The 27,587-nt window shown below is 41.3% G+C and overlaps 1 protein-coding gene across 2 annotated transcripts; it reads left to right on the top strand.

Annotated features, from left to right (window-relative positions):
• The first annotated feature begins 1,979 nt into the window (after positions 1-1,979).
• On the top strand, positions 1,980-27,556 carry LOC133710951 (protein DETOXIFICATION 29-like). Of its 2 annotated transcripts, XM_062137105.1 has the most exons (7): positions 1,980-2,419; positions 2,578-3,119; positions 21,774-21,860; positions 22,000-22,056; positions 22,156-22,513; positions 22,601-22,687; positions 22,799-23,213. In XM_062137105.1, the coding sequence occupies exons 1-7, from the start codon at positions 2,048-2,050 to the stop codon at positions 22,883-22,885; spliced, it is 1,590 nt and encodes a 529-aa protein (XP_061993089.1). In that variant the 5' UTR covers positions 1,980-2,047; the 3' UTR covers positions 22,886-23,213. The 2 variants fall into 2 exon arrangements, with proteins under 2 accessions (XP_061993089.1, XP_061993090.1); XM_062137106.1 differs by lacking the exons at positions 2,578-3,119; positions 21,774-21,860; positions 22,000-22,056; ... (1 more) ...; positions 22,601-22,687; positions 22,799-23,213 and adding exons at positions 25,949-26,490; positions 26,765-27,556.
• Positions 27,557-27,587: the final 31 nt, after the last annotated feature.

The raw sequence follows: 27,587 nt of genomic DNA, 5'->3' as shown, positions 1-27,587 counted from the left end.
GGTGCTTTAGCCCCAGTTTGTTTCTAAATGCTTGTTGTTCAAGATTACTATGTAGTCTTCCTTATGCTTGGCCCATTGTTGTCTTTGAGAAGTCATCAAATCACTTTCTCTAAATGCTATGCTTTTTCTTCCCTCTCACTTCTGCGACTAATATTCTCACCTCATTGTGTGTTATCATGATCATGATCCATTTTTTTTATTATTCATTCTGTCCAGATGAATCGATTAAGGGGGAGTATGAGTACTACTTGTTAATTTTCACGTTTCTGGGTGATTCAAAATGAGTGTTGGATGAATGTTGATTGCATCTCACCACCATGTTACTATATGAACTCCACCATATGGTTTATAGCTCAGAGTTTACTCTATGTACTCCACCATGTTATTTTCCATTGTTCATAGTCTTTCGCTGCATGAGGTGATGGTAATTCCATCCTGTTGGTGCCCTTTGTCATTCCTAGACAAAAAGGGGGAGAAGTTGGGCTAATTTTATATGTTACATGCTTTTCACTGGGTTGTTTGTTAAAAGTGTTTCAGGAAGGATATCATGCTTATGGAATAAGGAAGGATATATCATGCGTATGGAATACGGAAGGATATCATGCTTATGGAATATCATGCATTTGGAATTTGCTGTAACGATTGAGGGGGAGTATGATTCGTATAGGGTTTGATGAGTATAGGGTTGTTTTGTATAGGAATGCCAAAGGGGGAGATTGTTAGTATAGGTTTGATGTATGTTGGCATTCCTAATACAAAAGCTAGAATCATAGGTCTACTAGAGTTATCAAGTGTAAACTGGAAGTGATATATGATCATACAATGCTCCAGCTGACTCTTCGATGCACTCCAGGTATGGGCATATGCATTTGCATTTCATTAAGGTCAATCTACATGCATACTGGGATTGCAATCTGTTCTGCAATCCCTATCAGATCAGGTTTCATTAAGTTCAATCTACATGCATACTGGGATTGCAATCTGTTCTGCAACCCCTGTCAGGTCAGGTTTCATTAAGGTCAATCTATATGCATACTGGGATTGCAATCTGTTCTGCAATCCCTGTCAGGTCAGGTCGTTGGATGTTATGTCTTCTTTTTCACGTTTTGTAAACATTCATTAGTTGCGTCTTAAAAGGATATTTCACTACATAATTTGTGCTGTTAAGACGTATCGTCTTCATTAAGGATAGAATCGGGTTTACTTGTTGAATATCTTTTTATGATTTGTTCCTTCCATATTAGGAGTTAATTAGGTTTTGGAGTCTTTATTGTCCAAGGTTTTAGGGGGAGTCTGATATACATATACAACGTGTTCAACCATTCATCTGTGACCTTGAGCCGAATAAGAATTTGTGCATCTATTGAGTCAAGATTTTTCATTTGTTTTTGTGACAAACCGTGTGCTTCAAATTCGAGTCTATGAACTACTTGTTCCATGCTTAAGTAGATCATTGAGTCAAACACATCCATCATTCATTACATTCTTCACATCAAGTGCTCTCGAGGTCAGTTGGAGTCGTTGATGTGCGTACAAGGTTGAAGGTTGAGGTCAGCACCTATCAACAAGTGAAGACAGTTCAAAGGTGGTAAAGATCTACAAGTACATGATCAGACAATCTACTAGTGTGTCTAGTAAGTAAGCCGAGGTCAGAGCTTTGGATTGTTTGTAAAGAACTTGTATTCTTTCATCTAGTGATTTGTTTTCATTAGGGTCTTTAACCTTAAAGGCCCCGCAGTTGTTTTCCTCATTTTTGAGGTTTTTACTGCGCAAACAATTCTGCTCTCTTGGTTGCTGTGTGTTTGTGATTATCTTGATTGCCTAGTTATCTTACTGCTATTTTGGGATCCATACCTGTGTTTCAATCCTGAGTATTGTCTGTTACGTTTTTGAATTGAAAGGAAGTGTGTTTTCTGCGAGAATAGCCTATTCACCCCCCCTCTAGGCATATTTGTTTCATCCTAGTATTTTCAATAACATATATATACGTATAAATCTCAACCGATGCAAGCACCAATCCATATTCCAATACTAATCCGATCATAAAATGGAGGAGAACAAACAGCCACTGCTGTCGCCAAGAGACGAGGTGGTGGGAGTTCCACAGCATCATCAACCGATGCATGACAACCTAGATTCCTTCCCTGCACCCGCAAACCCTTCTTTCATTTCCAGCACTACCTTCAATCCCGACTCCGACGACATCCCACCCATCAATGGCGTCCGCGACTTCTTCCGAGAGTTCAACCGAGAATCGAAGAAGCTCTGGTTTCTCGCCGGCCCCGCCATCTTCACTTCACTATGCCAGTACTCTCTCGGCGCCGTCACTCAAGTCTTCGCCGGCCAGGTCAGCACCCTCGACCTCGCCGCCGTCTCCATCGAGAACTCGGTCATCGCTGGATTCTGCTTCGGCGCTTTGGTATTCATATTTTATCCAATTTCAGCAATGAATTTAATACTAATTTTGCTCATGCATTAATAGTCCACTTATCCTCCAGCAACATAACACCATGTTTCATTGTACTTGAATGAATTATAACAGAAGCTAATCTAGTCTTATCCTCTCTGTCTATGAAGCTCGGCATGGGGAGTGCGCTTGAAACGCTGTGCGGCCAAGCGTTCGGAGCCGGACAGTTGGACATGTTAGGAATCTACATGCAGAGGTCGTGGCTGATCCTCAACGCCACCAGCGTAGTGTTGTGCTTTCTGTACATTTTTGCTCAGCAGCTTCTGTACGGAATAGGACAGACGGCGGCGATATCCAAGGCGGCGGGGGTTTTCTCCATATACATGATACCTCAGCTGTTCGCGTACGCCATGGTTTTTCCGTTAATCAAGTTTCTGCAGTCGCAGAGCAAGATGATGGTGATGGCGGTGATCGCGGCGGTGACGCTGATATTGCACACGGTGTTCAGCTGGCTACTGATGTTGAAGCTCGGGTGGGGCCTGGTGGGCGCGGCGGTGGTGCTGAACGTGTCGTGGTGGATCATAGTGGTTTCTCAGATGGTGTACATTTTTTCCGGGGCTTGTGGTCGGGCTTGGACTGGTTTCTCATGGAAGGCCTTCCATGATCTGTGGGCGTTTGTTAAGTTGTCTCTTGCGTCGGCGGTCATGCTCTGGTAAGTCCATCGTCACCCTTCATCTTCACGAGGGTTTGTCACTACGTACTTTTCTCACCTGTTGACTTTTTTTTTTCGGTGTTTTAATTTTATAGTTTTTTCCCAACGTCTTAAGGAATAAGCCAATCAGGGTGGACCGGTAGGGATGGCAATGGGGCGGGTTGGGGATGGGGATCACAATACCATCCCCATCCCCGAGGTCATTTTCTACTCCCATCGCCGCCCCAATCCCCAATAAAAATATATTGGGGATTCCCCGTCCCCATCCCCATTGGGGACTAAGTCTCCAAACCCGCCCCAAATCCCCAATAAGAATTTAATAAATAAAATAATTTTTTCTCTTATTGCCTTTTTTAAAATCAAAATCTACAACAAATAAATTTAAAATATGATTAAATTCATAAATCATAATTCAGTGAGTGCAAAAGTCAAAACACCATTAAAGTAAAAGTGTAATCATTAAAGTAAAGTAGTAAATGTATATATTTGTGATTTATATTATAAAAAATAAATTAAAATATATATAAGTTAAATATATGTATATATTATTGGGGCGAGTTTGGGGATGTGGATCATAATACCATCCCCGCCCCATCTCCAATCTTAGATAGCGGGGATTGGGGATCCCCATCCCCATTCCCCATTTGTCCCCGAATTCTCCCCCCATTAGGGGCGGGTATCCAATGGAGCTCCGCCCCACTGGGGATTTTTGTCATCCCTAGGTGGACGTCGCCCTCGATCAAACTGTATTATGGTAAAACAAAAAAAAGAAAAGGTTTTTGTCCATTTACCCCAATTTTAGGGATTTTTTTTTCCACTTACCCCATTAAGTTTTTTTAATTCCTCATTACCCAAAACACTCTAAGGAGGTCTTCCCTAATACCCCATTAAATTTTTATTTTATTTTATTTTTGAGACTATTATACCCTCACTCCTTTTGTTACATAGAGAGAGAGAGAGAGTGTGGAAGAGAGAGAAGTCATAGGAGACTTCGCTGGATTCCCGTCACCAGGAGGATTCAGGTTACGGCTGCCGCCTACCGGACTTCTCTGAAAACCTCGCCGGAGGTCCCCAAAGAGGTCTTCGGAGATCTCATAGTTCACAGAAAAGGTTTATTGCCCCCAAATAGACCTGTATTGCCCCCCAATAGAACTTTGGGTCGCCGGATGAGAACAAATCTCGCTAAAATTAGACAAATAAAACTTTGATTAAAGAAAAAAACGAGGAGATTACATCAATTCAAGATCCCCAATAGACCTTTACCAGGCCTCTATTGGCCCCAATAGATTTTTTTTTTTTTTTTTTCATTTTTTTTTTCCTTCTGGGCCTTCTGCCCCCGTTTTACCCAAAAAAAAAAAAAATCAAACAAAGAAATTGATTTGGGCACCTAGATAAAGCTCTGAGCACCAAATCATCGTTCTCCTCTGGCCTCTGCCATTGGCGCACCAGATCATTGTTCAAATTGGCAATAGCCATGGAGGGGAGAGAGAGAGGACTGGAAACGAACTCGCCAGCGGTGGTGTTGGGCAGGAGAATGGAGCGGGACTTAACGTCGGAGATGAGGTGGCTGTTAATCTGGCTTTGAGGTGACGCTGAGGGACTGGAAACGAACTCGACCGACTGGGAAGCAAACGGCAAATTCTAGATCATCGAGAGTATGACGGCACAGAGGAGAGAGAGAGAGAGAGAGAGAGAGAGAGAGAGAGAGAGAGAGAGAGAGAGAGAGAGAGAGAAGACAGACGGCGTCGTCGCGGAAGTCGAACTGGTGGCCGGAGAGAAGTGGGCGTTGATGACTTCGAAAGTGGCCGGAGAGAAGCGAGTGGCGAGATCGAGGGAGGGCGGCGTCGTCATCTTCAAGCGTGGATGCCATTACTACACCGGATATGGAGATCAGAGAGAGAGAGAGATTTGCCGGAGGGATGAGAGAGATAGAGAGTGGCATTATGTAATTTCTTAATTAGATTAAGGGCAAAATGGTCATTTGCTGTTAAATTATATAGGTGGGAACAAAAATCTATTGTTGGAGTAAGTGGGATAATTTTGGCTCATTTTGGTATTTTGGGTCAAGGACCTAAAAGAAAAAAAAAAGAAAAAAAGATTTAGGTTCAATCTCAGAATTTTTAAATCTAAAAAATTTATCAAAAATTGCATACATTTCATGCAAATGACAAAAATCTTATATAAATTGAAATATGTTATTTTGTTGTGTCTATAATGAATATTTTTGGTTTCTTTCTATAACTCAGCGTAGATGGTAAAATTTTGTCCTTGGAATTGAAATATTTTATTTATTTATTTTTTGAAACCTTAGTTTAGGGTTTCGTGCAAATCGGCGGTGTTTGACCGTGGACAGTCACCAATATAGGTAGGACGCGACTGGTTCCTAGGCACCCCCATCGGTGCGTGGAGCGAGATCGAGTTTTCTAGGTTGCTTTGGCTATTTTCGCCAGTGATAGCGGGTTTGATTTGGCTGTTTCGTCGGCTTAAGTCTTTTAGTCGGCGAGGATAGAGCGCCGCGGAGTGATCGATTCCGTGGCTAGGCGTCTGTGCGGTAACAGGCTTTGGCGGCGGAGACTTGAACCTAGCAACAAAGTCGGGATCTTTCAAGGGGTTCTGGATGTGCAGGTGGGTTTTCGGTCGGTGTGATTTCCTTACTAGTGATTGGCTGAAGGGAGGCGGCGTCAACGATATGATGTCCAGCTGGAAGGGTCGGCTGCCGGAAAGCCGGCCAGCAGCGGCGATGACATGGTAGAGGACCATTAGGGCTTCTACCCACTTTGCTTGGGTTTGGGCTTGGGCCCGGGCTGCTCGGCTCTGTGATCTGGTCCTTCAAGGAGGGTGCCTTGTACCTTCATTTATCACTTGATAATGAGGGTGGGCCTAGCCTGAGATGTGACCTACTTGGGCTATTTGGGCTTTTCTATTGTTTTTAAAGTGCTAGTCGTAATTCAGATCATGGTTTTACAGAATTAGTAATTATATTGAATTAGATTGGAGGAAGCTGCTTATATATGGGGAATCGACTCCTATTTGTTTGCGGGGAAGTAGCTTTCTTTTCGTACCACAATTGCGTGCCTGGTGGATGGAGGGTTAGAAGATGATTTTTCCTCAGAAGACAAGGAGTTGTTTTTTGTTTATGAGTGTTTGAATCCAAAATGAGCAATTTGGCCTGACAAGGCGTGTCTTGGAGAAATTGAGCCAATGTCAGTGGCTCAAGCTATATATTGTCGACAAGTTCGAAATATATTATTTAGAGGCTAAATAAAGCCTACATGCAGAATTATGGAAGATTATGCAAGCTGCAAGAAAAGGAAATGATGGAAGCATGGAAATGAAAAGTCAACTTTAACACATTTTCCTACTTCGGCTAGGAGAAACCGAGCTAAACAAGGAAGGAGGGGCGGCAGACTAACCAAACAAAATCCAAATGAGCTAAAACTTTCCAAATTCATTCTAGACATCCCAAGGATCATTTCTTATGAATAGTGAAAGAGCTAGTTTGGAGTGGAAAACCTTCAAACAATCAGTCCAATTTTCTGAAAGACAAAACTGGAAAACCGGACCTGTAAGGAGTCCAACAGCATTTCCGGCCCAACCACATGGAAGTAAACTCTGAAATTTTACCAGAATGATCTACACTCATGGTGGATCATTTGATATGAAGAAGTCGAAGGCCCATTCTGAATTCTTGGTGGAGATATAATTGAAGGAATAAAGGAGCAGAAAGTGACTCAATACCACTCCAAAACTCATCATTTTCAATTCCATTAGTGCTTAATTGGAAAACCTATCATGATTCCATTAGTGCTTAATTGGAAAACCTACCATAATTCCATTAAACCTACCATAATTCCATTAGTGCTCCATCATGATTTGTTTAAGGCCAACCACTATGGCTTGGTAGCCTAGATATAGAGGCTACAAAGAAGTAACAAGACACAATTCATCAACTAATCTCTACGATTACTCAAGTCTCTCCGGAGAACCCCTCTCTTTCTCTTACCGGTGATCACACTCCAGTCCTAATATTCTCAGGAGCCGACTGTCAGTGCCACCAAACCTTCTGTCAAAATGCTTCGGTCCTAGTCTCCTCAGGAGCCGACTGTAGTATCGCGACCAGAACCGTTACGGAATCAGCCAAGCAAGGGTAACGCCCTTGCAAACCAGCCAAGCTAAAGTCACGCTTTAGCAAGTTCTCCCCACTTCCCAGTGATTTTCGCTCTGCTCGATCTACAACTTCGAGTATCGATTGTGTGATTTTGAAGAAGCTAAGCAAAAGTCCTCACCACGAGGCACAAAGAATCCCACGACCAGGTTGGTGCTCTCCTTGTCCACAATCGAACGAAAGAAGTCAGGTCAAGGGATACCCCCGACGACCGCACCCGAACGTTGCTGGCACGCCCGCGCAGAAAAGAGATTGTTGACCAGCTGCAACAAAACTGGAGCCAAACATTTTGGCACGCCCAGTGGGGCATACTGCATAGCGTTTCTTCGCGATCGCAGCCATTGGGAAGTCAAGCACAAACCTTATCAAAAGGTTTACGTTAATTGCCCGAAACACAAGACCTCCTGTTAAAGACCGTACTCGCGTGCAGACTGTCGTGGTCTTTCTGAAGAACTGGTAATCCAGAGATTTTCCCTCAATCCGCCATCGACCGAGATGACAACCGAGCAAGGAGGAAATCGACAGCTTACTACTGAAGGCGAGAAAGTTCCCGCCTCCCAGCCTAATGAGGCTGACGATGCGTCTAGCATCACCCAAGTAGCCGCGAGCGCAGTTACAACTATTGACTTTGTGCCTATTCCCGTTCCAGAGAATGCGACCATAGAAGAGCGGCTTAATATCCTTCAACAGAATTCTGCCGCATACCATGAGAAGATGGAAAAAACCCTTGCGGAGGACCGCCGAAGGCTTGATGAGTTCACGATCTCGGTCAAGAAGCTTGAGCTAGGGGCACAACAAACACAAGGGCAATTGGATGGCATGAACCAAAAAATGCAGAAGAACCACGAAGAGCTGTTGGCCGCAAGCAAACACATCGCCACAGGCGTCACGGCTATCAAAAATGAGGGATCCAATCTCGCGACCCAGGTTGCCATGCAGAGAGCTGACTTAGACCAGGCTAAAGAGGTTCTGAATAAAGCTCTGGGAGATCTTAGCGCCATTCTGGGCTCTCTAGGTCAGTCCCCCATATCTGGCAAGTATGTACCGCAAAATGCTCGAGACAAAGTCATCGGTAGCAGCGCGGCAACCCACATTCCGGCTACAACCACCACGTCGGCCAGGAGTAAGGCAAATACTCTGACGATCGGTGAAAAAGTCGATAAGACACCAACGGTCACGCAGAAAAGCGGGACTTTAAATAGTGCTAGGGGAATCGACCTTGAGCCTGTCATAGCTGCCCAATACGATAGCGATGGATATGAATGCGTATTCGAAGAATCTCTAGGGGTTGACCAGGCTGGAAGTTCAGCGAAGGTCACCGCGACCGCGAAGAGTCAAACAACAGCAGGACTTACGTTGCAGACGTCAGCCCAAACCAAGACGGCTCGTGTCGGTGGCATATCGTGGACTGGTCAAACATCACAGGCGCCACCCTTGATCCGGCCAGTTGGTGAAACAATATTCCACGTCCCTCCTCTGCCCCCGGATCCCGGGTACATAAGGAGAAAAGAGGTAGAGGAGATGATTAGGGCCGCGAACCAGAGGCCTAACTTGGAGGAGGCCTATCAGGGGCCTTTCCCACTGCACATTATGCACTCACCTTATCCTAGGGGATATAAGAACATCACGTTCTCTACTTTCTCGGGAGAGGAAGTCGAAAGTGCCGCGGCCCATTTGGTCAAGTTTCGAGTACAGTGTGGCCAATACCAGAACGATGACAGTCTGAAATGTAAGATCTTCGCCACTTCTTTATCAGGGGCTGCCTTCACCTGGTTCACTAAGCTGCAACCAGGATCAGTTGCGAGTTGGCCCGAGATGGAAAAGTTGTTCAAGGAAACCTTCGGGACTATCAAGCCGGAAGTAGATCTGGCTTCACTCACTCAGATGGCTCAGCAACCAACTGAATCCGCTGTCACGTACCTTCAGCGCTTTCAGATCCAGAAAGGAAAGCTGAACGTGATTCTGCCGGAGAAAGAACTGGTGAAGTTGGCAATCAAAGGCTTAGAGCCCCGCCAACGCAAAAAATAGCATGGAAGCATGTTCAATTCCATAGGGGAACTGATCACAGAAGTAGGAAGTTTCGAGCACTTGCTTAGGGAGATGGACGCTATGAAAAACGTCTCGAAGGGGACATACATCCCAGGGAAACGCCGAACAGTGGCTGCACTCAGCTATGAATCAAGTTCCTATGATCCTTACTATAGGAGCGAGGAATCCGGCTTAGCAGAGGCTGACGAGTCTGAAGAAGACGAGATAGCTGCGCTGGAACTCACCGGGAAAAAGGCTTCAACACTAAAGCAACTGAAGTTGTGCAAAGAGCCGGTGAAGCTCAAGTCGGTGGTTTTCACCAAACCAGAGTTCGCGAGTTATACTTACGACGCGAACAAAGCGCAAAAAATCTTGGATGAAATGATCGCCGCGAAGATGGTGAAAACCGACTTCGGCCCATTTCCCAAACCAGAGCAGCTAAGGGGGAAGAAATACTGCAAACTCCATAATATGTGGAATCATAATACATCCGATTGTGTTAAGCTGAAGGATCAGATCCAAATTTGGTTAAATAACGGTAGTTTGCAAATAGAGGCGCCGACAACAGCAGCAATGTTGGTGGACCTAGATCCCTTCCCAGATACCGGCACCAACATGGTGGACGTGGCATGGGGTGCAAAAGATCAGCAGAATCAAAGTCCAGACCACGTGGCTAAGGATTTGAAAAGAGCTGGAGACAAAGCCGCGAAGCGGGAATCCAAGACTCGTTTACCCATCGTCCTATGCTCGCGGTGCAAGGAAGAATGTGACACTCAAGCGCTGCATGAGGAAACATCCCAGACTGTCCGCTTTGGATCTCTGCCGCCAATAAGGTTAGTATCATCTTCTAGAAACTTCTAACCATGCAGCCCAAGAGTGCACAGTGGTTCAGAAACTCCTTCTCCAAGGGACTCAAACTTATTCAAAAAGTTGAAAGCCGCGAGGGAAGAAAGGCAGGCGGATAAGCGGCAAGGGGTTTTAACCAGACCTTACATTCCGCCGGTGTCGACGTCCTCCATCAAAGAAGGGAGATGGTATACACAGAAGAAGGGCAAGGCAGTGGAGATGAGCTCTTCAAGGAAGAGAAATCTCCAGCGGAGGTTTGGAGAAGCAAAGCGAACCTTGGAAGCGCCAGATCAAGGACTGATCAAACCATCGCAATTACTGAAATCTCCAGAAGAGTATCAGAGACAATTGGAGGCACTGGCCTCTAAGAGATTCGTTTCCCCGCGAGTTCAGAAACAGCAGCCCAAAGTATCGCGCGAAGAACGAAAGCCACGTGCCCCCAAGAGCAGCGTTCAGGAGAAGTCCCTAGTTCCTGTTAGGCGAGAACTGCTGCCAGCTCGTAAAGTCAATGTTTGGCGGAGAATATCTCGCGAAGGAAGAAATAGCGAGCCTTCAATCTTTGACAGGCTGGGGGGGCAAAGACAATCAGTCCGCGACTGTGCAGTGGAGGCCTAAGAAAGTTCAAAGCATAGTGGTTGCGAAATCCGAAGAGGGCTTCATCAGCGAAGCAGGGGCCACCGAAGAGGGAATATCCCTTCGCAGCAGATCAGCAAGAGCAGGCCATGATCCAAGAAGGATCGTTGGCCGCTTATGTCGCAAGCAAGTTCGCGGTAGAAGTTGACTTGAGCTCTCCCACGGCAGAATCAGAAGAAGCAGACATGTTGGACATTACATGTAACATGGTGTATGTCTTATCATCAAAATATGCCTTGCCAGTGGCAGCTCAGGAATGCTAAGTAGAGGATGATAAATCATTGGACAAATGAACGTTCGAGATCACCTCAGCAGCGTCATCTCTCGCAAAGAAACCCATGTCGAAGGAGGTAGAAGCAGCAGAGGCTGCAGACACCAATGTGAGGGTTCAGGACAAGGGTTTCAGCAAGCCAACGCTAGCAATGGCGCAACACATGAGGCCATTGTATATCACCGCTTATGTGAACGGCATCAATGTTGGCAAGATCATGGTAGACACAGGCGCCGCAGTCAACGTCTTGACCACCAGAACCATGCAGCTGCTAGGGATCAAGAAAGATAAGATCCAATCCACGTCCCTGACTCTAAAGAACTTCACAGGGACTGTAACCAAAACATTGGGTTTGATTTTCCTACAAGTCAAGGTGGGTCCAGCAGAAGGGGTTTACGCTTTCTTTGTTTCAGATTGCTATGCGGCATATAGCGCAATTCTGGGCCGCGACTGGATCCACCGGAGTTATTGTGTCCCATCTACCCTTCATCAGGAGCTGATCATATGGGACAGAGTCGCGGACAAGGCGGAAATTGTCAAAACAGACCCACGACCTTTTTCGGTGTCCTCCAGCAAAAGAAGATATTGATTTTTGGGTTTTTCAATAAACAAATAATTTGAGAATTAAAGAAGCAAACAAATAAACAAATAATGATACAACCTAGGGTTTCAGAATCAACCACTAACAATCCTATTTATGTTTTGATGCAATTAATAGATTATTTTATTTCTTTTGATGACAATTCCCGTATCTAAGTCCAGGTACGGCACTTAGACCATAGTTTTCCTTAAGTGTATGATTCTCTCCAGGTACGGCAGAGGTCGTATATCCTAACATGCAGTTTATCCAGGTACGGCATAAATTTAACACATAGGACTCATTACGTTCTAGAAAACAAGAGAATCATGCAAACCATTACTTCAGGTACGACAATAATGTAATTCACAACTCTTAATCACAAGAAGCTAATTTGAATTATATTGCAGGTACGCCTCAAATTCATCTTCTAATTACTAGATGCAAAGCCCTAAGGTGATCAATCAAAGAACTTAAACATAAAGCATCAATTCAAATGGTGACTAAGAATTCATCATAAAGAAACTATAAATCCATCAATATAATATCAAAGTACATAAACAATCATGATAGGGCATCATCCTAACCCTAGAAAAAGGTTTAACAAAAGATAACTAAAGAAAACATAGAAAAAACATAAAAAGAATGGAAGGGAAAAAGAAAGGGAAGATGGATGAGTGGTCTCCGCTCCATAGGCATCTACATTGTGCTCCCGAGACTCTCTACTCATGTAAATTCGTGCTCCCTTATATAGGGAAGATTTCTGCTCATCTTTGGCTTCATGTTTCCTTGTAAAACTTGGATTTAGATTCCTTTCTTCATTTGGAATGGGAAAACCTTGAAATATCTCTTGTAGAAGTAGGAATAAGTTCCTCATTGAATCCACATCTGAATTAACTTCCTTAAAACATTAGGATTGATGATCTTGTGCCACAGAACTTGAGTTCTCCACGAATGGTTGTAAATTCCCGAGCAGATTTCCTGTCCGACCTATCTTCACTCAAATAATCATAACTTTCTCCAGAAGTATCGAAATCGAGATCCGTAAAATTCTACAGAAAGTAGACATCCGTAGCTTTCCAATGATATAAGGTTCATTGTCTGATTAGATCTGAGCAACTCCCAGTAATTCGGCGAAGTTGGGTGTTCTGCACAGACAGATTCTGGGACCTGGGCGTCTTTCAATCCTAGTTAGCTCATTTTAACTTCTTTTCTTCTCTTTATGAGACAAACCTACAAAAACACTATAACAACATAAATGACTCGAAATAAGGAGGACTAAGCATAAATACTAAGATAAGAGGCAAAGAAATATAGGAAAATATGAGCACATCAAATACCCCCACACTTAGACTTTGCTTGTCCTCGAGCAAAACAACAAAAACTAAGAACACACAAACACAAAACAAAACAAACAAAAACACACTAAGCCTTTCAACATTAGTCTTAGAAATCTCAAACTTTCATGGCATCAAGATTAGCACAACAACCAAGAATCAATCCAACATTTATTCGAGAGTCAACAAAAATATATAACTTAACATATAAACATGTAGGACATGGGGGCAACATTGGTGATATTAATCTCAGCATGCTTCAAACAAGTTATGACTCAAATCCTCACCGATTTACCCTCTTTCTTCTCTCAGATTCATGGGCTCATGCAAAAGCATATATTCACTCAAGTTATATGTGAGAGAGATAATATATAAGACAAACAAATAACTCACATATAATAGAAAGAAAAAGCTTTTTCTGAAAATATGTTTTCAAGTATGATCTCATGAAGGATACCAACTACTTGCACAAATGAACCTAAGCCATAGGTTCAACTCTTATAACTCATCTCCACAGATCAAAGGTTGCTCTTTTCAAGGATCAAAGAGGTCTTATAATTAAGGTTGTAATGGGGCCAAGGTTTAGGGTTTATAGAAACAAAGGGATAGAAAAATCACAAAGTATCCTTAAAACCTAGTAGAGCTCTTGTTGATGTAGAGAGACAATCTTGAAATTCCACCAAATAGAAACCTCATAGACTCCTTCAAAGTCTTTATAAAGGGCCAAATGTCATCATTGTTGTGCTTCATTCTAAACATCCTTTGAACACTTTGTGAATTGGACAAAGACCAATTTTTCTTGAATAGGCCTTCACTTCAAAGCAAACTCCAAATCCACAATGGGGGGACTAAAATCCATAAACACTGATCATATTTTTTCTTTTGCCGTCACATATAATTTTTTTCAATTTTTTTTTTTTCTTCTCACGGCACATAGATACATATATATTTTTTCTATGGACAAGTCTTACCCCCACACTTGAACTTCCTTCTCTTCTCCATCTTCATTCTTGACGCCAAAAACTTCTTGTATGTCTCAAAATTAGCTCTACTAAGTCTTTAGAACATGGGTAAGGATAAAACTATACTAAGGTTTATGGTTTAAGGATTATAAGGGTGATGAAAGAAAATGCTTAATGTAGGCTCAAAGGGGTTTATCTAGGGAGGTTGCACATCTTGTGCACACAAATAGGGACACATGGCAATTTGGCAATGGTGGTAATTTCCTAGGGTGCCTTTATCCTTTCCAAGGTCCAAGCATATATTGATAAAAGTCTCAACAAGTATAAGAGTGAATTCTAGCATTCTCTAGTCCATTAAACTTAATCTATGGCAAGTAATCAATCAAGATGAAAGAATAATGAGATCAACAAAATCATCGCCAAGAAAATAAGATGACATATATTTTTTTTTCATTTAACACTCAACAAAGAAAAGGCAAATAGGCTCAAATATCTCACATAGGTTATGTATGAATCAAAAACTTATCTTAACATGCTCTTTTCTGTACCATGTAAGCAAGACCACATCCACTACACATACATATGATAATCATACATCCTTATTAACCAAAGAATAAAGTCAAACATCATCTCAATTTTATGATCCTCTTAAGCCATGATTTCTGAAATATATACTCATCATAGGTGTTGAAAGGCCTAAGACTCAAGAAAACACAAACAAAAAAACAAAGACGCAAAAAGAACAAAGAAAACAATTTTTTTTTTTTTTTCATAAACCCACAAAACTAACAACCTAATATAAACAAAAATAAAAAATCTCTTCCCCCACAGTTAAATCTAACATTGTCCTCAATGTTGAGAAAATTAAAGCATGCAATGCACATAAAAGTATGGAAAAGAGATAAGTGAAAAATAAAAACAAGAAAAGTAAAGAGAAGAGTTTAGAGCTCCCTGGGATTTATTGAAGAATAGCACAAAGCCGATGTTGAAGTCAAAAAAGATTGCAGAAGTCATCAGGAAAAATTTCCGCGCAGATTGAGCACTGTTCGGTATTTCTCAAATATCTCTTAGCTAACAGCTCCGAATGATGATCTGCTTGGTGCGTTGGAAACTAGACTCGTGTAGCTTTCTGGTGATATGCAATAAGCCTATTAAAACTTCCAGGAAGATATCCAGAATCTACGTCAAAAAGAAGGTACAGAACCTGAAATACAAAAAGATAAATGTTAGCAAACTTAAAACTAAAAATTATAGAAACTAAATAAAAAAAAATATAAAATCAAGATTCGTAATCAAGTTAGAATCAAAATCAATCATCGATCCCCGGCAACGGCGCCAAAAACTTGTTGTGAAATTTTAATTAAAACTCGCAAGCGCACGAATCGTCGTTAGTATAGTGTGCAAGTACGAGGTCGTTCCAACTGAGGATTGATAATCAATTTAAATCCTAACCTAATTAATCCAAACACAAAATCACATAAACAATCAAGCAAAAGAAGATATTGATTTTTGGGTTTTTCAATAAACAAATAATTTGAGAATTAAAGAAGCAAACAAATAAACAAATAATGATAAAACCTAGGGTTTCAGAATCAACCACTAACAATCCTATTTATGTTTCGATGCAATTAATAGATTATTTTATTTCTTTTGATGACAATTCCCGTATCTAAGTCCAGGTACGGCACTTAGACCATAGTTTTCCTTAAGTGTATGATTCTCTCCAGGTACGGCAGAGGTCGTATATCCTAACATGCAGTTTATCCAGGTACGGCATAAATTTAACACATAGGACTCATTACGTTCTAGAAAACAAGAGAATCATGCAAACCATTACTTCAGGTACGACAATAATGTAATTCACAACTCTTAATCACAAGAAGCTAATTTGAATTATATTGCAGGTACGCCTCAAATTCATCTTCTAATTACTAGATGCAAAGCCCTAAGGTGATCAATCAAAGAACTTAAACATAAAGCATCAATTCAAATGGTGACTAAGAATTCATCATAAAGAAACTATAAATCCATCAATATAATATCAAAGTACATAAACAATCATGATAGGGCATCATCCTAACCCTAGAAAAAGGTTTAACAAAAGATAACTAAAGAAAACATAGAAAAAACATAAAAAGAATGGAAGGGAAAAAGAAAGGGAAGATGGATGAGTGGTCTCCGCTCCATAGGCATCTACATTGTGCTCCCGAGACTCTCTACTCATGTAAATTCGTGCTCCCTTATATAGGGAAGATTTCTGCTCATCTTTGGCTTCATGTTTCCTTGTAAAACTTGGATTTAGATTCCTTTCTTCATTTGGAATGGGAAAACCTTGAAATATCTCTTGTAGAAGTAGGAATAAGTTCCTCATTGAATCCACATCTGAATTAACTTCCTTAAAACATTAGGATTGATGATCTTGTGCCACAGAACTTGAGTTCTCCACGAATGGTTGTAAATTCCCGAGCAGATTTCCTGTCCGACCTATCTTCACTCAAATAATCATAACTTTCTCCAGAAGTATCGAAATCGAGATCCGTAAAATTCTACAGAAAGTAGACATCCGTAGCTTTCCAATGATATAAGGTTCATTGTCTGATTAGATCTGAGCAACTCCCAGTAATTCGGTGAAGTTGGGTGTTCTGCACAGACAGATTCTGGGACCTGGGCGTCTTTCAATCCTAGTTAGCTCATTTTAACTTCTTTTCTTCTCTTTATGAGACAAACCTACAAAAACACTATAACAACATAAATGACTCGAAATAAGGAGGACTAAGCATAAATACTAAGATAAGAGGCAAAGAAATATAGGAAAATATGAGCACATCACCTTGCTACTGGACGCTACCACGGTCATGAAAGTGATCAAAAATATGCTCAAAATGGTCAACTCAATTATCATGCATGTGACTTTCATGGCTCTGGACGTTGTCATGCATATCATCAATTAAGCCATGGCCAACTTAATTATCAATTAAGTTGTGGCCTTGGAAAGCCAATCTGTGGCTTTATTGGTCAATTCAACTTCAAATTCTTCACCAATGTTTCGGGGCCATGCGGTGGCTTTGATATATGTGATTTCAGTCAAGCCAATACAAGTGGCTTTGGAGCAACGACATTGTAAGAGCAGTGCTGATTCAAGACCTCTTCAGTCAAGACGAAGACCTTTGACTTCGAGGTCTGGGGGGCAGTGTTTGAACCCAAAATGAGCATTTTGGCCTGACAAGGCGTGTCTTGTAGAAATTGAGCCACTGTCAGTGGCTCAAGCTATATATTGTCGACAAGTTCGAAATATATTATTTAGAGGCTAAATAAAGCCTACCTGCAGAATTATGGAAGATTATGCGAGCTGCAAGAAAAGGAAATGATGGAAGCATGGAAATGAAAAGTCAACTTTAGCACATTTTCCTTCTTCGGCTAGGAGAAACTGAGCTAAACATGGAAGGAGGAGCGGCAGACTAACCAAACGAAATCCAAATGAGCTAAAACTTTCCAGATTCATTCTAGACATCCCAAGGATCATTTCTTATGAATAGTGAAAGAGCTAGTTTGGAGTGGAAAACCTTCAAACAATAAGTCCAATTTTCTGAAAGACAAAATTGGAAAACCGGACCTGTAAGGAGTCCAGCAGCGTTTCCGGCTCAACCACGTGGAAGTAAGCTATGAAATTTAACCAGAATGATCTACACTCATGGTGGATCATTTGATATGAAGAAGTCGAAGGCCCATTTTGAATTTTTGGTGGAGATATAATTGAAGGAATAAAGGAGCAGAAAGTGACTCAAAACCACTCCAAAACTCATCATTTTCAATTCCATTAGTGCTTAATTGGAAAACCTATCATGATTCCATTAGTGCTTAATTGGAAAACCTACCATAATTCCATTAAACCTACCATAATTCCATTAGTGCTCCATCATGATTTGTTTAAGGCCAACCACTATGGCTTGGTAGCCTAGATATAGAGGCTACAAAGAAGTAACAAGACACAATTCATCAACTAATCTCTACGATTACTCAAGTCTCTCCGGAGAACCCCTCTCTTTCTCTTACCGGTGATCACACTCTAGTCCTAGTCTTCTCAGGAGCCGACTGTCAGTGCCACCAAACCCTCTGTCAAAGTGCTTCGGTCCTAGTCTCCTCGGGAGCCGACTGTAGTACCGCGAACACAACGGTTACGGAACCAGCCAAGCAAGGGTAACGCCCTCGTAAACCAGCCAAGCTAAAGTCACGCTTTAGCAAGTTCTCCCCACTTCCCAGTGATTTTCTCTCTGCTCGATCTACAACGTCGAGTATCGATTGTGTGATTTCGAAGAAGCTAAGCAAAAGTCCTCACCACAAGGCACAAAGAATCCCACGACGAGGTTGGTGCTCTCCTCGTCCACAATCGCACGAAAGAAGTCAGGTCAAGGGACACCCCGACGACCGCACCCGAACGGTGCTGGCTCGCCCGCGTAGAAAATATACTGTTGACCAGCTGCAGCAAAACTGGAGCCAAACAATGGGTTCACTTCATTAGCGGGCTCAACTTGACTTGTAATGAGTTTGCAGTGCTTAGATAGGAATAACTTGTTCTATCTTTAAGTGTTTGTAGATTCTGGCTTTTTAGCTGGTCATCTAATGCAATGAACCTTTTCTTCCAAAAAAAAAAAACAAAAAACAAAACAAAATTATCTTTGTAGAAATTGATACGAGTATGTCTAAATTTACCCATTATTGTGGTCTAGTCAGAAATCTTGTTTAGGAGAATTAAAAGTGATAATATTTATAAATTACACTGAAAAAAAAAATAGTAAAACAAAACTGGCTGAGTATGATGTCGTCTGGGGAGGATGGGGTGAGATCAAGCGGGCTTGATGGGCTCTGGAGTTGGACTACTCTTTGGATGCTCTTGGGCAGACTATTTTGGGCTAGGGCTTTTGCCCTGAGCCTTTACTTTGTTGTAGCTTGTCTTTTACAATAATTTCCTTGTTTTTAGGAACCTAAGCACTGATGTGCACCCAATATCTCTCTAGCATCTCTGGAGTAGTACCGAAGGAGGATATCCGCTAGCTCTACGTATTTGAATGTATAATGAGTAGGACTATATGTACGTACAACTTGTGGATACTACCACTAGCTTCTTGTCTGTCTATGCCCTTAAATGACAGCGGAATGGTATGTAACGGCCTATTCTGACTTGTGATGAATATATTTTTCTTTAACTCAAAAAAAAAAAAAAATTGAAGAAGAAGAAAAAAACACACGGCTAGTGTGTCTAGAATTTTAGAATATATATATATATATATATATTTTTTACATTCCGCAACATATTATTGTAAATTATATATAATTAAGATTAATTTAAGTTTACCCCCTGAGGTTTAGGGTGTCATCATTTCACCCCCTCTATTCTCAATTTTGAATTTTTACCCTCCAAGCTTTCCAATTTCAGTCAGGCATGTCCAATTTCTCAGATTCCGTCCAAATTGAACGTTAATTTTGACGATCGGAGCCACTTCAATGGCTAAAATAGTCTTTTCAATACAAAAAAAAAAAAAAAAAATTCTTCTTTTTCTTCCTTGATCCTCCTCTTACAAATCTCTCCACTTGAAATATCTCTTCCTTGAAGCAGAGCACTACTCTCATTCCTAACCCTCTTCACTCTCCTACTCACCAATTTACATATATGAAATTCAAACTTTTAAAAATAATTTATAGTAAAGATATAGGTAACAAACCATCAGGATGATAATTTCTCCAACCTAACCTTATTCGACCTTAGCAACAACAACTTCACCGACCCCATCCCCTCCGATCTCGGCAATGCCGCTAAACTCCAATACCCAGAACCCTCTCCACACAATACTTTCATCAAACATCTGGCCCGCAACAAATTTGCAGATATTCTCCGCCATTTCCAGTAACCTCACCGGAAAAATGCCCGATTTCATCGGCTGCAAGAGCCTCTACAAGATCGAATTACAACGAAACAACTTCACCGGCAACATTCCCTGGGACACTGGCCATTGTGAGAAACTTCTGAGCTTAAGCCTGAGCTTGAACTCACTCGTCATTAGCATCCAACTCTAATTCTGTGTTTTGAAAGAAAAAATATATATATATATATTCAAAACGCAAAACACTAAAAAGGTCAAAAATCCCAGAAATTCCAAAATCAAAGCTTGAAACATTAAGATGAAGAAGGATTCAATTACCAAGAGTTACGTAGAGATACTTGGGGTGGGTCCAATTTGACACCCTAGCCATGGCTCTTTTTTGGTTCAGTCGGAACCATGATTCGCGTCGATTCAATCTCGTAAAATCCGACGACACAGGGGAATGACTACGTAATTCCTCTGACAGCTTCGGTCAGCTGGTCCTTCCAGTCGGTGACGTGGGTCTTGAGCAGAGCCCGCCGGCAGTTCCAAGAGGCTTGCTGGTGTCATCTCAGAGAGAGAGAGAGAGAGAGAGAGAGAGAGAAGGGTTTTTTTTTTGTCGTGGGTTTTCTTTTGTCTTGAAATGAGCCTTTTAGCCCTTGAAGTGAGCCCCATCGTCGAAGTTAACGGACGGAATTTGAGAAATTAGACACGGCTGATTAAAATTAGAAAGCTTGGGGGGTAAAAATTTAAAATTGAGAATAAAGGGGGTGTAATGATGACATCTCTAAATCTCAGGCGGGTAAACTGAAATTAATCCTTATAATTATATAAGAAAATAGTGCCCCACCTTCCCTTGGGCCTCAGCTGTTGCCAAGGTTGCCCTTGGGCAAGGCCGGGCCTAGTCAAAATTATGCCAAAACATACACCTTGAGCTTTTCAGATGTTATATTGTGTGTGAAAATAAGAAGTTCTGAAGTTCAAATATAAATCAATCAATGGCTTTGATGCGAAATTAAGAGGGGTCAGCTGACCCTTTTCGATCGACCCATGTTGCAAATATCAACTAATCAATTACTTTGATGAGAAATTGAGAGGAGTCGGCTGACTCTTCTCGACCCATGTTGCCTACACCCCTTGTGTTAATGATGATATGGATCCTAATTAGCAATGAATGATAATGATGATATGGCATAACCGATTAGTAATGAATGTTAGTGATGAATCCATATCATCATTAATTAACATTCATTGCAAATTGGTTAATTTAGAGAAGAAAAAGGAAGATAGAATTGTCTCTTTATTTTTTCCTAAAAATTTTAAAGTAATATAAAATTTTGGGTAAAATCACAAATAGTACATGAACTATACCTCAATCTTATTGATGGTACCTAAATTTTATTTTTTGTCACAACCAGTACCTGAACTATTCGGGTTTTTTTGTAATGGTACCTAGAGCCACATTTAGTCACTATTCCGACTAAAAATGGCAAGTGAGGCAATCATAGTGATGATATTTGGTGATTTCAAGGGCTGCGATCATAGTGATGATCTTTTTGGTAATAGACTTGCCTTGAACTTGTTTTTTTTCTTTTTTTGGATTTGGCTTTTTTGGCCGAAATAGTGACTGAAAGTGGCTTTAGGTACCATTTAAAATGAAATCGAAAAGTTCGGATACTGGTTGTGATCAAAATTGAAGTTCATGTACCATTGATAAAATAGAAGATAAGTTCAGGTACCATTTGTGATAATAACGCAAAAAATTTTGAGTGGATAAGTAGTGATACGTGACTTAGCATGTCCGACTTATCAATTTGATAAGAACATGAATTATATGAGGAATTTTTAATTCCACTGCAAAAGAGGCTGGTAATTGACAAGGAATTGTCAAAATGAAAATATTGATCGGTAGAATAGTGACAACGTCTATTTTCTAAAACAAAGTTCTTGATTTGTCTATTATCAATTCTCGTGCAGTTTGGAAGTTTGGTATTATATGGCGTTGATTCTCTTTGCTGGATATCTAAAGAACGCAGAAGTTTCTGTGGATGGCCTATCCATATGGTGAGTACTCTCTTCTTCTGCTACATTTGTTGATACAGCTTCAGAGTACCCATGGAAATTCAAACATTGTTCGAAAAGTGAGTAATATTGGATAAATTGGTAACCGAGTAATATGTATATGCCTCGTCGAATTTTGCAGCATGAACATATTGGGATGGACAGTCATGATGTCTTGTGGCATGAATGCAGCAATAAGGTCAGTCAATCTCAAGACCATACAATGGCCAAATTACATCTAAACTTCCAATCACAGCGTACACTTGTTCAATCTGAAATGAAGTTAAATATTCTGCAGTGTGAGGGTATCGAATGAACTAGGAGCAGGACATCCAAGAACAGCAAAGTTCTCGCTAGTAGTGGCTGTAATAACTTCATTTTTCGTTGGTGTTCTCCTCTCACTCGTCCTCATACTCAGCAGAAACGAATATCCAGCCTTGTTTTCAAGTGATTCAGATGTTCAAGCGCTCGTGGTGCAGCTCACTCCCTTGCTGGCAACCTGCATTGTCATCAATAACATTCAACCTGTACTCTCTGGTGTTGCAATTGGAGCAGGATGGCAAGCTTTTGTGGCTTATGTCAACATAGGCTGTTACTATATAGTTGGGGTACCATTGGGTTTACTCTTTGGGTACAAATTTGACTGGGGTGTTACGGTAAGTGTATCTGTCTGCACAATCTTGTAGTGAATAGCCCGGTATAAAAACTGACCGAGTAGACGTATTCCTCGATCATTTTTGTAGGGGATTTGGACTGGAATGCTGCTAGGGACAGTTCTTCAGACTTGTGTCCTTTTCTATTTAGTTTATAAGACCAACTGGAACAAAGAGGTAAGGGATTTGAACATCATTTGTGTTTCTCTGTACAACTCACAAGAACTTTACTAATACTGAACCAAGTCGGATACACCATAAACTGAGATATTGTCTCACGAAATGCAGGCTTCTATAGCTGAAGACAGGATACGGAAATGGGGAGGCCAATCAAACAATCCCAAAGACTCGGAGAATAATGGCGCAACGATATAGAAAGTTTCAAGTAAAAAGATTGAACAACGCAATGCAACTACGGCAGCACAAATGCAATTTTTATTTTTCAATTATAGGGCCATCTTCTGCAATGATTGGAATGCAAAGAGCTGGAGGTCCTAAGTTCGGATCCTCCCCCTTCAGATTATTAAAAAACAATAGGGAATAAGACGGTCCCCAATAGTTTTGACATATCCGCATCAGCCAAAATCGATTTTGGGGCTAACTGTATGAAAATCATAGTAAAACCATTATTCTATTTGTAGTTTTATTATTACTGTAGTTTATGCCGACTACAATTGCAAAGAAGAAAAATAAAAATCAGATACACACTAGTGCACTACAGAAAGAAGATCAAATAGCCATTCTGAAATAGTGAAATGCCATGTCAGATCTAAATCCATTTTGAACATAGAAGTCAATGTAGTTTAAAAAGAACATTTGCTTCGCAAAACAACATACAGACAGCTGAAGCAGCTGCTCAATGGAAGAAGAAATGATTCTGTGTATTCTGCAGCATCCCAATCTAAAACTCTAATATTACACTTCTAATATATGACGCCTATGAAAACAAGTTCACCAATGCAATTGCTATAAGACTATCCAATGTGATGGATATACGAAACCAAAACCAAAGGTCAATGAGTTTAAAACTTACAGACCACAACACAATACAAGTAGGCAAGAACATCAGGCTAATCCTGTCCTTTTGACTGGCAAGATAGAGTAAATCATATCCAAAACCACACCTAGAAACAAAGACAAGTGAAGAAATATTGCTAAAGAAATGATCTACTCAGCACCCAGGTAGAACATATATCCAACAATTGAATGACACTATTTTGTTTTCACCAACACAATCAGAAAAAAAACACAATGAACTCGAGCAAAATTAACCCAATCATGATGGAACCACAGAAAATTTCTTGATTAAATACTAGTAGGTCCATTTGGGTTTTCCTCTTTCTCTAGGTAGTAGTAGGTACAGGCTTCTCCTTGTTCTTCTAACCAAACCTACATTGACATATATGAATAGCAAACAGGTACTAGTCTAAAGAAGCAAATTCCACCTCAAAATCTGAACCAAATCCTCTATCCAAATGACAACGAAATAAACTGAGACCCTTCAATTAAGCTCCCATTTTAAACAAAATCAATGAACTGTAGCTCATGCTCATACACTTACACAAGGCAGAATAGAGGGTTAACCAAAAGCAACAAAAATATCAATACCAAAGATTGAAACACATTCAAATCTATCACTACCAAAAAATCGAACCACATCCATCATCATGGCACCACAAAAGATCGAAAATGCAATTTTTGTTTTTCAATGTTAGGGCCAAATCTTCTGCAAGAATGTGAAGATAAATGGCACGAGACCTTCCCAGTCATTTCGGCATATTGGCAGTGAAAGATGATTTTGGAGCTAAGTACGAGGATTTTTAATCGCTGTATGACTATTCCAGTAGGCATAGAAAAACCATTGTTCCTAGATTAATTGATCATCTTTGTAGTTTATGCTCAGTATCGAAGTTATTTACGCCCATTAATTATGCACCATTGTGAAAAATTCCAGTGGCATCGTGATAAGTCCTCTATTCTACTTAAAGAAAGAACAAGATGGAATAACATACACCTTGATGCAGAAACTGCTGTATTATGTACACAATATAATTCTCTGAAGATGCAGCATCAAGAATACAACATATAGAAACTAAATGGTGGTGAATAGCTGGGTACTTAGGCTTGTATAAGCTTCTATCATAACCCTTACAAAAGTCTAGCTTAGTACGCACCAGGAACAGGGGTAGAGCAAGCAATTCCTACCTGATAGCTCCCAAGGAAAATCCCGAATTGTATCTCAGATTGACGGTATACTGCATACATGTGTATATGGCTATGTGCATAATCATTCAGTCTAGGATAAATAATTGTACCTACCACCACCTTTGTATACAAAACCTTTTTCCGCATGATTCAATTTTATGGAGTACGTTATCTACAAGGGGTTATATACAAGAACTTCTCACTAGGAAAGAATTTGTCTACCGTTGGTCTCATATTGCACCCTCTATGACAAGATCAGAACACAACTCGTTGTTCTAAATGTGATATGCAGAATCAGATCCTACAACTAGTATTGCAGAATCAGATTCGGACTAGCTTGTTATTTGAAAGCTTAAACTCCTCCTGCCTCCCTATTATACTCATTGATCTCATAGTTGCATCCAATCTCAATCTATGACAGGAACACGACTCATATTGAACTAAATGTGATATGCGTAATCAGATTCTAGTAATTGTTATTGCATGTTTGGTGCTAATCTTCCAAATATAACTGATCTTTTATTTGCATTACATACTTCATTTTCTAAATCAACTATGAGCTATATATACAGGTCATATAAATCTAGGACCAGATTCTGTGTAGTTGGTGACATTGACTACGCATCTAACTTTTCAGACATGACGATCGGCTAGCTAGCTAGCTCATAGTTTCAAGCAAACTTGCACAAATCCAAATAATTTATACTCCCTAGTCCCTACCTCGATTTTCTCTCACATATACAAATTTCACACTTAGCAACTAGTTAATGATACATGAAGTTTTTGCTCAGTCAGTCAGTCGAGTATTTGTGCCCGTGTATGCATGTTTATACAGATTTGTTTCTTTGTATCCCAGAAATCAGTAACAGTAACTTTCATGCCAAGTATGTTAGACTGTTAGTTGTAGCGTTCTCCCATGCTATTACACCTGTTAGTTTGTATTTCACTCAACACTCCCAAATATCGAAATTCATTTCTTTTTTGGCTGCCGAATATTTGGTCTTTTTTATTTGTTTTCATTTTATACCATTCAATAAAATTCCAAAATGGACCGCCGAGACACTTATCATTATAGCATATATATACGTATAAATCTCAACCGATGCAAGCACCAATCCATATTCCAATACTAATCCGATCATAAAATGGAGGAGAACAAACAGCCACTGCTGTCGCCAAGAGACGAGGTGGTGGGACTAGTCTTATCCTCTCTTATCCTCTCTGTCTATGAAGCTCGGCATGGGGAGTGCGCTTGAAACGCTGTGCGGCCAAGCGGTCGGAGCCGGACTGCTGGACATGTTAGGAATCTACATGCAGAGGTCGTGGGTGATCCTCAACGCCACCAGCGTAGTGTTGTGCTTTCTGTACATTTTTGCTCAGCAGATTCTGTACGGAATAGGACAGACGGCGGCGATATCCAAGGCGGCGGGGGTGTTCGCGATATACATGATACCGCAGCTGTTCGCGTACGCCATGGTTTTTCCGTTGGCCAAGTTTCTGCAGTCGCAGAGCAAGATGATGGTGATGGCGGTGATCGCGGCGGTGACGCTGATATTGCACACGGTGTTCAGCTGGCTACTGATGTTGAAGCTCGGGTGGGGCCTGGTGGGCGCGGCGGTGGTGCTGAACGCGTCGTGGTGGATCATAGTGGTTTCTCAGATGGTGTACATTTTTTCCGGGACTTGTGGTCGGGCGTGGACTGGTTTCTCATGGAAGGCCTTCCATGGTCTGTGGGCGTTTGTTAAGTTGTCTCTTGCGTCGGCAGTCATGCTCTGGTAAGTCCATCATCACCTTCATTTTCACGAGGGTTTGTCACTACTTTTTTCACCAAGCTGTTAACTTTATTTTTTTTGGGTCCTTGATCCAGAGCACCAAAATTGACAAAAAATATCCCACTTACCCCAACAACAGATTTTTATTCCCACTAACACAATTTGAAGTGAAATAACAATTTTGACCTCAGCCTAATCAAAAAACTACATCAATGCCATCGATCTCTCATTGCTCTCAGATCTCTCTCTGTCTCTCCTCTCTCTCTCTCTCTCGAAGGCTCCGTCACCGTGTTCTTCCTCTTCCCCTCCGACCGGCCGGATCCAACTCAACCAAATCGGAGTCCAACTCGTCGGAGAAGCTCACCCTTGACATCTCGTTCTCGCTGACGATCAAGGTCGATCTGGAACCGCGACTTCTTCAGCTTCCTGCCGCCGTCGAACTCACTCCTCCGCCACCTTCTCCACACCTCGAAAAACAATGTCTCCGCCGGAGATCACGACGCCGGGGACGAGCCTCTTTCGCCTCGATTCCACTGCAGCCCACCGGAGAACAGTCATCTCCGGCAAGATTCGGGTCCAATTTCAGGGTACTTCGAAGCGGGGATAGATGGTTCTTGTTCGGCCCAGTCTCTCCATGTCCGGCCAGCTCGACCGTGGGCTAGTGGCTTGGCTCAGCTCCGAGAATTTGTTCGCGGTCGACCCGTCGTGATTGTGCCGGTGATGGCTTCTTCTGCACACAAGTCAAACTGTACAAATAGCCTCGATGTCTCACCTTCCAACTGGTTTTGTTCATTAGTCTGCTCTGAATCTCTCTTCTGATCTCCCTTCTCCAAAATTGGGAGTGAGTTAAAATTTGATACCTTGAAACATGTTAGGAGTTGTCATTGGGTGGATTTTCAATAGTAGCTCAGAGTTTGCATTGTAATGTCTGTTTGGGTATGATTTGTTTCGTTATTTTTTTTTTTTTCAAAATTTGGATGGTGGTTGCAAGACAGAAGGCCCAACAGAAAGAAGAAGAAGTCGACTCCGACTGCAACAGGAATGGAGAAGAGGACATGGGTGCCCAGAGCTTTTCATTGGGTGACTCAATCAATTTCTCT

This window comes from Rosa rugosa, chromosome 5 (genome assembly GCF_958449725.1).
Source record: "Rosa rugosa chromosome 5, drRosRugo1.1, whole genome shotgun sequence".
Taxonomy (NCBI): domain Eukaryota; kingdom Viridiplantae; phylum Streptophyta; class Magnoliopsida; order Rosales; family Rosaceae; genus Rosa; species Rosa rugosa.
The sequence above is the reverse complement of the archived record's forward strand: the minus strand, read 5'-3'. Positions and strand labels throughout refer to the sequence as shown.